We start from the raw sequence: 12,025 nt of genomic DNA, 5'->3' as shown, positions 1-12,025 counted from the left end.
GGGGGGGGGGCACAGCAAGGAGACAGCCCAGGGAGGGCTGTGGCTCCCCTCATTCCTCCACAGCAAGCGCTTCCGTGGCACCAGGGTGACCTGGCACCCGCCAGACCTGTCAGCCCAGGGCAGGGAGTGGGTGACTAAGGCTAATCTCCGGAGCACATGAGCCCTGGGGTGGTAGGACATGACATCTGCCGAAGCCTGTTTGCAGAGGCCACCTGCTGCCCCCAGGGCCTACAGGTAGCTGCCGCCTGGCTAGAAGTGGGCCAGTCCAGGCGTGGCCTTCAGCACGCGTGCTGGTGTGAGGCCACCACAGCATGGGTGTTAGCACCCTCTGCCCCGCCTCGAAGAGCCCCAGCCCAGCAATTAACCCCGCACTTGCCAGAGGTTGGCCTTAGTCACCAAGGGAGGCCACCAGCCCTCAGTCAGCTGGGCCCAGGCTGTCTGGGGCCTTGACTCGCAGGGTCAGAGGAGGAAATGGCTTCAGAGGAAGGGTCTTCTCATCCTTGTTGCTCACCATTTCCAGAGTCCCCACTATCCTATCCTGCAGTACAAATAGCCCTTCTGAGTCAAGCAGGGGGATTGATTTGGTGGGTTGGTTTCTGACACCCCAGCCCCACCCTTCAACCTCAGCTCGCACTGTTGGCCTGCCTGAGGCTCTCGTCTGGCTGATAGGTCCCAGGATCAGCAGGGGGTCTGTGGCTTTCTCAGCCCTAGGTCCTGCCCCTTCCCCCCTATGTGAGGCAGCTCTTCTCTCTTAATTAAATCTCTCAGGCAGCCTCCAAGGAATGTCGAGCTTATTGCATTTCTGGGAGGAGTCTTGGTGGGGTGGGGGCTTCCCCAACCTCTGAGAACTGGCCCCTGGCCTAATACCCCCCCCACCAACCAGAGGTGGCCTGAGGGAGCTGCCTCCAGCCTCCTCACACCCAGGGTGGCAGGAATGAGGAAAAGCAAGTGGGGGAGGCTGCCGACTCACTCTGGAATGTGGACGCTGATAGAAGGAGTCTGCCGCCCCTCCCCACGCACACGTCTCCCTGCAGCACCCCTGCCCCCAAGCATGGACTGTTCCAGTCACGCGCACAGTGCAGACACACACCCACACCAGACACACACACACCCGGCAAAAAAAAAAAGGAAAAAGACACCCACCCACCCGCAAATTCCAGAGCCGTGAGGGGAGCTTTTTCTTGGCAGCACAGAGCCCGGACTCCCCAGTGCAGGGGAGATGACCCCCAGAGGGGTTGGGGGACTCCCGAAGGGATCACCCATCCAGTTAGGTCTCTAGCCTCGATCTCCTTGGTGCCCAGGGCCTGCCAGTAGTCAAGCCTGCCTCTGATGGCTGAAGCCTATGGTCACACTGAGGACCTTTGGGGAGCACTGCCCCCAGGACCACTGTGCCTACTTTCCTGCCTTCAGTGATTTCTGGCCCCCCTCTGGTGGGGGGGGGTGTCCACATCTCAGTCCCTAGAAGGAAGGAATCCTTGAGCTGTGCCTTGCCACTGCTCTCCCAACTCAGTGGGTAGGGTGTCCACGAGCGGTGTGAGGAGCTGAGACCACTGCTACTCAAGGCGTCTCCTTGGGGAGAGGGATAGTCTGGGCAGGGTTTCCGGTGTGTGGGTGCTGACCGCCCATTGCCATGTCTCAGGTCTAGAGAGTTCAATGCCTTGACCAAAGGTCCTGGGGTCGCCATGTCCCCACCTATCCCCATCAGCCGGACCACTCTGATGCTCTGGACAGGCAAGCGAGCTTGTGGGTGCCCATCCTCCCTCCCTGGGGAGGCCAGACCCCAGCTGGATGGCCTCCAGCTGGACTGCTCATTAACAGAGTCCTCTTCCTGCCACGGACACTGTGTTTACAGAGAGCTCCGGGATGAGCCCTCCAGGGAAGCAGGGGACAGCTCTCCAGCCCCCAGGGCCTCGCCATCAGCCCAGCCCACAATGGGCCTTACTGACCACTCCCCCGACTCCAAAAGGGCCACTCATGGGAGAGGGCCACCAGTCCAGCACACACACACACACACACACACACAACCCTCCCCTTGCTACCATGCCCAGTGTCAGGCTAAGTCCAACCTCCCTGGTGGGAAGGGACCCCTGAGCATTAGGTCATACCCCCAACCCAGGTGGTCCTGGGCCTGGGGAGAGGGCTCTGGACCCTACTCATAGAGCACTGATAAGCAGGGGTCCACCTAGACCCTCAGACCCTCTTCCTACTTTCTACCCTGTAGGTCCCCAGGGGCAGCTGGTCAGCAACCCTGGTGTGGTAATCACTTGTGAGCGGGGGCAAGGCAGAATAGCTGGCACCAGTCAGCTGGCTTTTCAGTGGCCACTGCTAGACCTCAGCAGCCCTCAGGCCCAGGACAGCCAGCCCAGGGACACAAAGAACTAAGCTGGCCCTGGTCCACTGGCTTCGTGGCCCCAAGCAAAGCCCCTTCTGTCCCTGGCACCCTAATACCTGAAACACTCGAGGAGCCACCAACCTGCCAAGGCCTCTGCCCCTCATCAGTAGGTGGGCATCAGATATCTGGCAGCTGCTAACTACCAAGTCTGGGCTGCTGCATCCCCCAGCGAGACCGATGGTGGCCCCAGACTGCGGGGAATGGCAGAGACCCTCAGATCCCCTCGACATTCTGCTGGGGGACATGGAGGTCCTGGGGGCTCAGCCAGCCTGATGGACCCCAGGGGGCTAAAGTAACCCTAGTCTCCGCTGGGCCAGCCCCCTCGAAGGGGTTTGATTCATAAAATTGGCCCTGCCGGAGGGCTCCGCAGTGGGCGGAGGGAGCGCGGGAGGGGCTGTTTATTTTGTCTGCTCGCCGCCGCGCCGGCCGGTGAGCCATGTCCACTCGAGCGCGTGCGCGCGCCCCGGCCGCGACAGGCAAGGAGGGGGCGCGTTACAGGTGGTCCAGCGGCCGGAGGCTGCGTTGCCCGCCCGTGTGTGCGCGCGAGCAGGGGGGTGGGGATGCCGCGGGTGCAAGGAGTGTCCCCCCGCCGGCCGGCGCTTAGTCCCCCAAACACTCACCAGAAGATGGTGGAGACGGAGGGAGCGGGGCAAAGCGAGCCGAACTCGGTCTTGCCCGGCCGGCAGGACCCGGTGGGTCTTGGGTCCCGGGGTCCCAAGACGTCCGCGTCTGCGTCTCCGTCTCTCCGCCCCGGGCTCGGGCTCCGACTCCGGCTCCTACTCGGCTGGGGGGGGCGGGGCGCGCCTTAAGGACTGGGGGCGGGGCAGGGGAGGAGCCAACCGGACCCGCCCTCCCCGGCCCAGAAGCGGTCATTTGGCCGCCGCCGGCCAGGTCTTTGCCCCTTCCCCCTCCAGACGGGGCGGGAGAGATTGGCCAGCCTCGGAATTTAATCGCTCGATTCAGGAGTCCCGGGTTCCAGTCCGGCCTGCCTTTGGGCAAGTCCCTGTTGTTTTTTTGCAAGAGACTATTGAGCAAGCTCCAGTCACAACCCCAGCTGCAGTGAAGTACCTGCCATAAAAGGCCGCAGGGGGCCCACGTGTTTCCAAAGACCCTGGAAACCTGGTTCTAGGTGAAAACAATCAAGGTGGTAGTTCAGAAACGTAATTACAACAGCCCTATGTGGGCTGCTAACGGTAAGGTCAGATTCAAAATCACCAGCACGGGGGAGAAAGACGGTGCTTCTGTAAAGAGTTACACTCTCGGAAACCCACAAGGGCAGTTCTACCCTGTCCTATATGGTCACCATGAGTCAGGACCCACTGGATGGCAGTGTTTGGAGTGGATTTGTTTCTTTGTTTTGCGATGTAGGCCCCACACAGCCCTTTCCAGAGCCTTCTAAAGCAAAATTGAAAAGTCTGGACCCCCATGCCCCCCACTTTCCCCCCACACCTGGGTTTCCCATGAAGGGACAGAGGTGCAGCCAGAGGAAGTGGCTGGCCCCCTGTCTAAGGCCCCAGTTACTGCTACTTCAAGTCCAGGGTGGGAGTTGGGGGCACTGCATTGCAGCTGTCAATGGCCTTTGGCCGGGCACGAGGGGGCGGGGGCAGGGGCCAGGGTTGGACCTGTCTAGAAAAATCCCCTGCTTTGCAAGATTCCAGGAAAATGCCCTGCATCCCCCCCCACCTCCACTCCGAGCTTGTGGCTAGCGTCATGCCCCTGAGCCTCTGGGGGCTCACCCCAGATCCCCAACTTGGACAGTCACCAGGGGTCCTGCCACTGGCCTGGGGCTTGGCCCTGTCCGGAGCACTTCCCTGCAGAAGGCAGACCGGCCTCTGCAATCAGTCAGTCAGGGCTGGGCAGCCTCCTCCTGGTCTTCCTTTCTCTGCTCTTCCACTTGCTTAGGGCCTCTCTCCAGGACAGGCAGGGGCCCCTACAAGCCTGCCCCTGGGCTTGTCTGAGTACAATACATGGAGGGCAGGGCTGGCTTGCCAGCTGCTGCTGGGCCAGAACTCCCAGCCCTCCGGAGTTGCCTTTGGCCTGCCCAGGAGTGTTAGAAATCTCGGAAGAAGTTGACAGCCTTTAAAAATTTGGTGGCCCCATGTAGCAATGGGGGGGGGGGGGTGTCCAGGTCCCCTTGACAGGAGCACTTGTTCAGGGCTGCATTCCCACTGCCTCCTCCAAGCCAACTCGCTGCAGACCCCACCACGCTGTTGCCTCACACCAGGCAGCCTCACTTAGTGACACTTCCTGTTTCCTACCTGGACCAGGAAGCATTGCAGTTGGCATTGTGCTTTAGGGCTTTGGGTCAGACTGTCCCTGTGCTGTTGCCCTGGTGTGGGGGATGGGAGTGGGCTCCCAGAACTGTCAGCTGGACTTTCCCCAAGGAACAAGACTTCTTGACTAGGCTACGCAGCCCCCACGACTTGGGCACCCATTCCTACCAATGGAAAGACCTTCCTTTCAGAGCCCAGACCCCACCTCTGGGACTGTCTCAGGCCATACTTCCACCCATCCAGAGGTTCAAAGGCAGGTCCCCAGGAGGCCCCTCCCCGCTTTGGTTTCCAGACACTGCCCCTGTCCCCTTGGGACCTGGTCATCTGGAACCTGGTGGGGGGGAGAAGTACAGAGCTGGGCTGACAGGCCAGGGAGAGACCCAAGGGAGCAGCAGCAATGGGGTCTCTCGGTTGGTGGGCCCCAGTGGTAGACATGGACTGAAGGCAGGGCCAGGAGGAGTCTTGAAGCCACTTTTCATAGTCAGCAGACTGTTGGCCGGAGTGTGGGGTGAGCTGGTGGGGAATGTCAGGGCACACCATATCCTTGGACTCTCTGGGTAGCATAAAAGGTAAAGCAACTGATGACACTAGAAAGATTGGTGGTTAGAACCCATCCTGGGGCACCACGGAAGAAAGGCCTGGCAGTCTCTTCTGCACAGTTGCCGTCACCTTGAGTCGGAATCAGCTGGACAACAAGTAACAGTGGGCTCACTTAGCACCAACACTAGATGTGGGCCAAGGGGTGAGGGGTCCCTGAGCCATGGACTCCTGGCTAAGAGCCCTCACCAGTGGCAGACCCAGGCACCACCTCCCCTAGAACCATGGTAGCAGGTGTGGTGGTTTCACAGCTTCACCACCTCCCGCCAGGCCTGTACCTCATCCTGCATTCCTGAGGCAGGCTGAACTGGCTCTCTTTACCAGGCCTGGGGTCAGGCCCGTGCCAGCTGTTGACCAGTCCTACGGCCAGGTGCCCTGACCTTATTTCCTGACCTGTGCCATGGCAGGCAGGATGCTCCTGCTGGCGGAGCTGCCCAGACGGCTCTGCCCAGGGCTTGGACTGGCCTGACCTGTCTGAGGAGCTGGCCCTCCCCGCCCCAACTTCCTGCTTCTGCACAACCAGTGCCTGAGTCAGTGGGCCAGGGAAGCTGAGGGTGGGGCTGAGGGAGCCCAGGGCAGCCCTCTGTGGGTATCAGCATGGTGTCAAGGTTGGGACCCAAAGGCTTATCCCTAGGTCTCCCCCAATCTGGGACTGCTGACAGTACTCCCCATCCTTCACATCCCAGCCTCTGCCTTTGTTTGCTCTCCCCCACTGCCCACCTCCACACTGCAGCCGGGTTGGTCTCTGCTCAGCGCAGGTTTGACCATCCCTCATCTTCTCCTGCCTCCGCACCAGGCTCCCACTTTTGTTGCCAGGCCAATCAGCTGTGTCTTCTCCCTGCTTCTCCGATGGGGTATGCAGCACCTGCCAGCTGCAGGACCTTTACATGTGCTATCCCCCCCCCCAGGGGGTGCTCTCGCTGTGGCTGCTTCCACCTTACACTGCGGCTCACAGGCTCATCTCCACCATGACCCAGCCCCAGTCAGGCCCAGTGCCAGATGTCCGGGACTGGCAGTCTGTCTGCCCCTTGTGCCCGCTGCGAGCTCCCTGACAGGAGTGACTGTTGGCTGTCTTTCACTCACCCTGAGTCGTGTGGGCTGGCTGAGCTGAGGACCTGTCCCAGAGCAGCCCTTCAAGGAAGTAAATGATGATGGGTGGGAGCAGTCATGGTGTGAGGGGCACCCCAGGTCTAACACCCCGTTGTCCTTCCCCCTGTCTTGGGCAGTGGTCACAGAGCTGTGGAGGGGCAGTGGTGGCCTGAGGTCAATAGGGGCCTATGTTTCTCAAAGGTGACCTGCACAGGGCACTCCTGGAAGTTGTGGAGACACAGGGTCCCCACCCAGCCTCCTGGCCTTCTGGACCCTGGAGGGTCGGGGGCAGGCAGCCTGTAGACTGCGGGAAGCTTGCCAGGAGGAGGCTGCAGGTGAGCGGCTGGCCCTTTGTGGCCAAGGTGAGGGAGAGAGGCAGCTGCCATAGCTGGGTGTCCACTGATCTCTGACACCACAGCAGGGACAGACTCAGAGGGAGATTGTCGAGGTTGGGAGCAGGCCCAAAGGTTTCCAGGGACATGGAACGTAGATGAAGAGCAAGGAACAGAATTTGGCAGAGATGGCTGTGAGAAGGACCACATGGCCTAGGGCCAAGGCGGGGCCAGCTACATCCTGGACTGAGACCAGGGGCTCTCAGGGTACCTGCCCCCACATGGCCCCAGCAGCCATCCCCCTCCTGTCAAGGTCCTGTCCCCTCCTTGGGGACAAAAATGGACGGGGTGGTGGTGGGGGGGTATAAACAGCCAGGGAGCCCCGGTCTGTACTGTCAGGCACCTGACTCAGGTGGGCCCAGGGTCTCAAAGTCCAGCTGCAGTAAATGTGACCCCTTAAGATATCCCCAAGGCCCAAGGGGCTGGCTGAGCAGATACCCAAGACACCAACCAGCGTATTGGGGGGCTCCCATGGAAGGCAGCCCTGGGAGGGGGCATCCATGATGCAACCATGTAAACAATGTCTGGGTTGGCGGAGGTGGAGACCAGGCACAGAATGCATGTGGGGTCTTTGTGGAGGAGGGGCACTGGGGTGGCAGGGTGGAGCCCTCGTGTCAGGACCCGGCACAGGCTGGCGGGCCAGGAGGGAGAGGGTGAGAAAGGCCAGGGCAAGAAGCTATTTGGCACATTTAAGCTCAGGGAAAAGAGGGGTGCTGCCTACAGGTAAGGGTCGAAGTGCTCCTGCTCACAGTGCGCCTTCCCTGGGATCCCCTCCCCATGGGCGGCTGCAGCATCGGCCACTGATCTGTCTCTCCAGGCCCTTGATTCCACTGTTGGACCCAGACTCCGGGCTCCTCGTCCTGGCAGGAAAGGTAAGCAAATAGTTGGAGCTCCCACCTGCCCAGGTCCCAGAGTCCAGACCCAGCTTACAGGCCAGGAAGTGAGAGCCAAGGAGACCGACTCCTTCGGAGAGAAGGGGCAGGGGTGACTTGAACCCCTGTAAGCAGCATCGCGAGGACAAGGCAGAAGGTGGATACCGCGTGGCCCAAAGGGTGTGCTCAGCACATCCTGAATGCATAGCCCTGGTGGTGCTGCAGGTTAGGCATTTTGCGGCTAGCCATAGGTCAGTGGTTCAAACCCATCAGCTGCTCTAGGGTAGAGCAATGAGGCTGTCTGCTCATATAAAAATTTGTAGTCCCTAGAGCCCTCTTTAGGGTCATTGTATGTCTGAATTGACTGGGTGGCAGTGGGTATCTCAGGGTACAGTCCCACAACAGTGGAGTCAGATGGACAAAATCCCAGCTCAAAGAGTCGCATGGAGCCATCTCCATCAATGACCGCCATTGTTCTGGGTTCAGGCCCTTGGGGGCCGTGAGACCCCGCACAGTCCAGGCGGGCTGGTGGGTGCTGTCCACAGTGGGACTCAGGTCTGGCTTGTTCCAGGGTGAGAGCCAGCTGTTCTGCTATGAGGTGGCCACACTGCAGCCAGCACTCAAGCCTGGTAAGTCTCCACCATCCACCTGCCCCTCCTCCCCTCCCTTGGCCCTGACTGCTCTCCCAATGGTGTGCCCCCTACCCCAGTGAACCAGTGCATTCTGGAGGGTGCCCTGCGGGGAGCAGCCTTGGTGCCCCGGCTGGCGCTGGCTGTCCTGGACTGTGAGGTACTCCGTGTCCTGCAGCTGAGCGACACAGCCATTGTGCCCATCAGTTACCATGTGCCCCGAAAGGTAGGGGGACTTGGGCTGGGGGCTAGGGAGTCTGGGATGCCAAGGATCTCATGGGCCACTTACCTGTCTGTCTTCCATCCATCAGGCTGTGGAATTCCATGAGGACCTGTTTCCGGACACGGCGGGCTGTGTGCCCGCCTCCGAGCCCCAGGCCTGGTGGGCCGGGAGCAACCAGCAGGTAGGACCCAGACAGCTCCACAAGTAGAAGCCCCCTGACAATGGGGTGGCCATGCCCTTGGGCCCCCCAGGACCCAACAGCCATCCTCTTCCCACAGGTGCAGAGGGTCAGCCTCAACCCAGCTCGCCGGTCCCACCCCAGCTTCACGTCCCCCCTGCTGCCCCCATTGGACTCACCCACTGTCCCCGCCAGGCCCCTGGAGACCATGGTGGAAGATACTGACCCCAGTGTAAGTTCTACCTCATTGCCCAAGGCACGGGGGCCCCTGTCTGGGTGTTAGAGGGCCCTCCTCACCGCTGGCATACCCCCACCCAAAGGCACTCGAGCCAAGCCCTGCCCACAGGTTTCTGCCCATGGGTCATCACCCACCGGGCACAAGGAGCCGCGCACGTGGTCTAAGGAGAGGACTTGTGGCTGCTTTCTAAGGAAGCAACACTCACAGCAGGGACTTTCTGCCTTCTCTGAGACACTGGGAGATCTCAGCCATCAGCTCCCCTCCTGTGGGTCAGGCCCGGCCAGGTCCCATCCAGAGTGGCTGACGGTCTCATAACTCTGCACTGGTCCCCAGGAGGGCTTCTCCTCTCCGCCCAGCTCGCTGGCCTCACCCTCCACGCCCTGCAGCCTGGCCCCCTCTCGCTCCAGCACCAGTGGCATCGGCAGCAGCCCTAGCCAGCGGTCACTGCAGAGCCTGCTAGGTAAGTGGCTGTGACTGCCCCTTCCACCCACAAGACTGTGCTCGACCTGCGATGCCCAGGCCCATCTCCCACCTACGCTCAATTCTGTCCTTCATGGTGGGTGGGGAGGGGGGAGCACTCCAGAACCAGCCCTGTGAGGCTAAAGCATTGGTTCTCAACCTTCCTAATGCTGCAACCCTTTTTTAATACAGTGCCTCATGTTGTGGTGACCCCCCAACCATAAAATTATTTTCGTTGCTACTTCATCAGTGTAATTTGGCTATGAATTGGGCGATCCTGTGAAAGGGTCGCCCAGTGGACTCACAGGTTGAGAACCGCTGGGCTAAAGTGAGGCTGAGGGATTGCAGCCACAAAGTGATCGGAGAAGTCAGTGGTTCCCGAGCTGTGGCCACAGCCGGGCAAGGGTCTGCTCCAGCAGAACGCTGGGTGGGCATCCTCCTACAGGGCCGTGTCCCCTCCCCCACCAGGCCCCAGCTCCAAGTTTCGCCATGCCCAGGGCACCGTCCTGCATCGAGACAGCCACATCACCAACCTTAAGGGGCTGAACCTCACCACGCCCGGCGAGAGCGACGGCTTCTGTGCCAACGGGCAGCGTGTAGCCGTGCCCCTGCTCAGCAGCGGTGGGCAGGTGGCCGTGCTTGAGGTGAGGGCCTGGAGGCAGGCAGCCAGGGGGCCCCCAGCAGCACGTGGGCACCAAGCACCCCCTGTCCCCCATGAGCCAGGCATCCACCCAGACTGTGGTGGGTGTCACTCGGATCCCCATTTTACAGATGAGGGTGCTGAGGCACAGAGAGGCCTAGTGACCTGCCCGAGGTTACACAGCGTGTAAGTGCTGGAGCTGGGACTCAAACCCAGGCCCTCAACATCTTAAGCCTGAGCTCTTTCCACCCTTCCACTCTGCCTTGGCCCTACTTCTGGGGCCTCACAGTTGGCACTTGGGACTCAGAGGCTCAAAGCAAGAGGTGGCTGAGGCGGGGAGCTTGGGACACGGGCTGCTGGAGCCCGGCATGCCACTGCCACTGCTACTGCCACTGCAGCTGGCTGGTCCAGGGGACCGGTGTGCCAGCCTGGTACTGATGGGCTGCGTGGGGGCCCCTCCATAGCTGCAGAGGCCCGGCCGCCTGCCTGACACTGCGCTGCCCACGCTGCAGAATGGAGCAGCTGTGACTGACCTGGCTTGGGACCCCTTTGACCCATACCGCCTGGCCGTGGGTAAGGAGGTGGGTGTGGTGCGCAGCCCCTAGGGCCAGGCCCGCAGCCCTGTGGTGCTGAGCCCCTGTCTTCTGCAGCTGGAGAGGATGCCCGGATCCGCCTATGGCGGGTGCCCCCCGGGGGTTTGGAGGAAGTACTCACCACACCTGAGGCCGTGCTCACCGGTCAGTGGGGAGTGGGGAGGGCAGGGGCCCCCAGGGGTCTGGAGGAGGTTCTCACAGGTCATAGGGGACAGGTGGGGTGGGGTGGGTGCCGCAGGGGCTTTACCTTTACACCTTTACCTGCCCCCAGGCCACATGGAGAAGATCTACTCTCTGCGCTTCCACCCATTGGCGTCCGACGTGCTGGCTTCCTCGTCCTACGACCTCACTGTTCGCATCTGGGACCTGCAGGCTGGCATGGAGCGGCTAAGGCTGCAGGGCCACCAGGACCAGGTAGGTGAACAGTGATAGAGGGTCGAGGGTGGAGGGCCCAGCCCCAGGCAAGAGGCTGCCTCTCATAGCCCTTCTCTCCTCCAGATCTTCGCTCTGGCCTGGAGCCCCAGCGGGCAGCAGCTGGCCACTGTCTGCAAGGATGGGCACGTGCGGGTCTATGAGCCCCGGAGCAGCCCTGAGCCCCTGGAGGTGAGTGTGGGTGGGATGGGAGCAGGCCTCAGACCCAACTTGAGCCTGACATGCTGTCCCCCAAACAGGAAGGCCCAGGGCCTGAGGGGGTTCGTGGAGCCCGTGTTGTCTGGGTGTGTGATGGCCGCTGTCTGCTGGTATCTGGCTTTGACAGGTGAGGGCCCAGAGACCACTATCTCCCCCCCCCTCCCTTGCCTTCAGTGTCTGCCTTCTCCCAACGTCCATCACTGTCCAGCTCGGAGGAGTTTATTGTCCCCATCCCTCATGCGGGTGGGTGGCAGGAAATGGCATGGTGGATGCAGGGATGATGAGTGGGCACAGGGATGGGGGAGGATGGCTGCAGGGTGGGGGTTGGGTAGGTGATGGCTGGATGGAGGGAGGTTGTTGAACAGACAGACTCAGCTCGATGGCATTGGGCTTGGTATTTTGGCCTTGGGGTCTCTGCCCTGCCTGGGCCTCTCATGCTCTAAGGACCTGCTCCTGTCGCCTGCAGCCGCAGCGAACGGCAACTGCTGCTATACTCTGCCAACACTCTGGCGGGGGGCCCCTTGGCCGTGTTGGGCCTGGATGTGGCCCCTTCGACTCTGCTGCCCAGCTATGACCCAGACACAGGCCTGGTGCTCCTCACAGGCAAGGTGGGCTGGGGTTGCACCAGTGGGGCAGGGGCAAGGTGGGCTGGGGCCCGCACCAGTGGGGCAGGGGCAAGGTGGGCTGGGGCCTCAGAGTTAGCCAGCCACCCGTCTTCCCTCTCCTACAGGGCGACACCCGTGTGTTCCTGTATGAGCTGCTCCCTGAGGCCCCTTTCTTTCTGGAGTGCAACAGCTTCACGTCGCCAGACCCCCACAAG

The 12,025-nt window shown here is 61.4% G+C and overlaps 2 protein-coding genes across 3 annotated transcripts in view; one reads left to right on the top strand and one right to left on the bottom strand.

Annotated features, from left to right (window-relative positions):
* Positions 1-7,658, bottom strand: part of VASN (vasorin) — a 14,979-nt gene extending 7,321 nt beyond the window's left edge. The window contains exons 1-2 of the mRNA XM_004705835.2: positions 7,465-7,658; positions 3,013-3,176 (exon numbers count right to left, since the gene is read on the bottom strand). The gene's annotated coding sequence lies outside the window, so the exon portion shown is untranslated. The remainder of the gene's footprint in view (positions 1-3,012; positions 3,177-7,464) is intronic.
* LOC101663309 (mitochondrial import inner membrane translocase subunit TIM16) overlaps positions 1-12,025 on the top strand; it is a 70,572-nt gene that overhangs the window by 47,453 nt on the left and 11,094 nt on the right. For both annotated transcript variants that reach the window (XM_045283998.1, XM_030884394.2), the window contains exons 10-23: positions 7,561-7,615; positions 8,187-8,244; positions 8,325-8,470; positions 8,556-8,648; positions 8,746-8,877; positions 9,217-9,343; positions 9,811-9,986; positions 10,447-10,555; positions 10,633-10,719; positions 10,847-10,989; positions 11,074-11,178; positions 11,247-11,332; positions 11,672-11,813; positions 11,936-12,023. In XM_045283998.1, the coding sequence (XP_045139933.1) occupies positions 7,561-7,615; positions 8,187-8,244; positions 8,325-8,470; positions 8,556-8,648; positions 8,746-8,877; positions 9,217-9,343; positions 9,811-9,986; positions 10,447-10,555; positions 10,633-10,719; positions 10,847-10,989; positions 11,074-11,178; positions 11,247-11,332; positions 11,672-11,813; positions 11,936-12,023 (1,547 nt within the window). The remainder of the gene's footprint in view (positions 1-7,560; positions 7,616-8,186; positions 8,245-8,324; positions 8,471-8,555; positions 8,649-8,745; positions 8,878-9,216; positions 9,344-9,810; positions 9,987-10,446; positions 10,556-10,632; positions 10,720-10,846; positions 10,990-11,073; positions 11,179-11,246; positions 11,333-11,671; positions 11,814-11,935; positions 12,024-12,025) is intronic.

This window comes from Echinops telfairi, unplaced genomic scaffold (genome assembly GCF_000313985.2).
Source record: "Echinops telfairi isolate 266 unplaced genomic scaffold, ASM31398v2 ScPeMD7_5;HRSCAF=22, whole genome shotgun sequence".
Classification (NCBI taxonomy): domain Eukaryota; kingdom Metazoa; phylum Chordata; class Mammalia; order Afrosoricida; family Tenrecidae; genus Echinops; species Echinops telfairi.
This window is presented reverse-complemented; position numbering and strand designations above follow the sequence as displayed.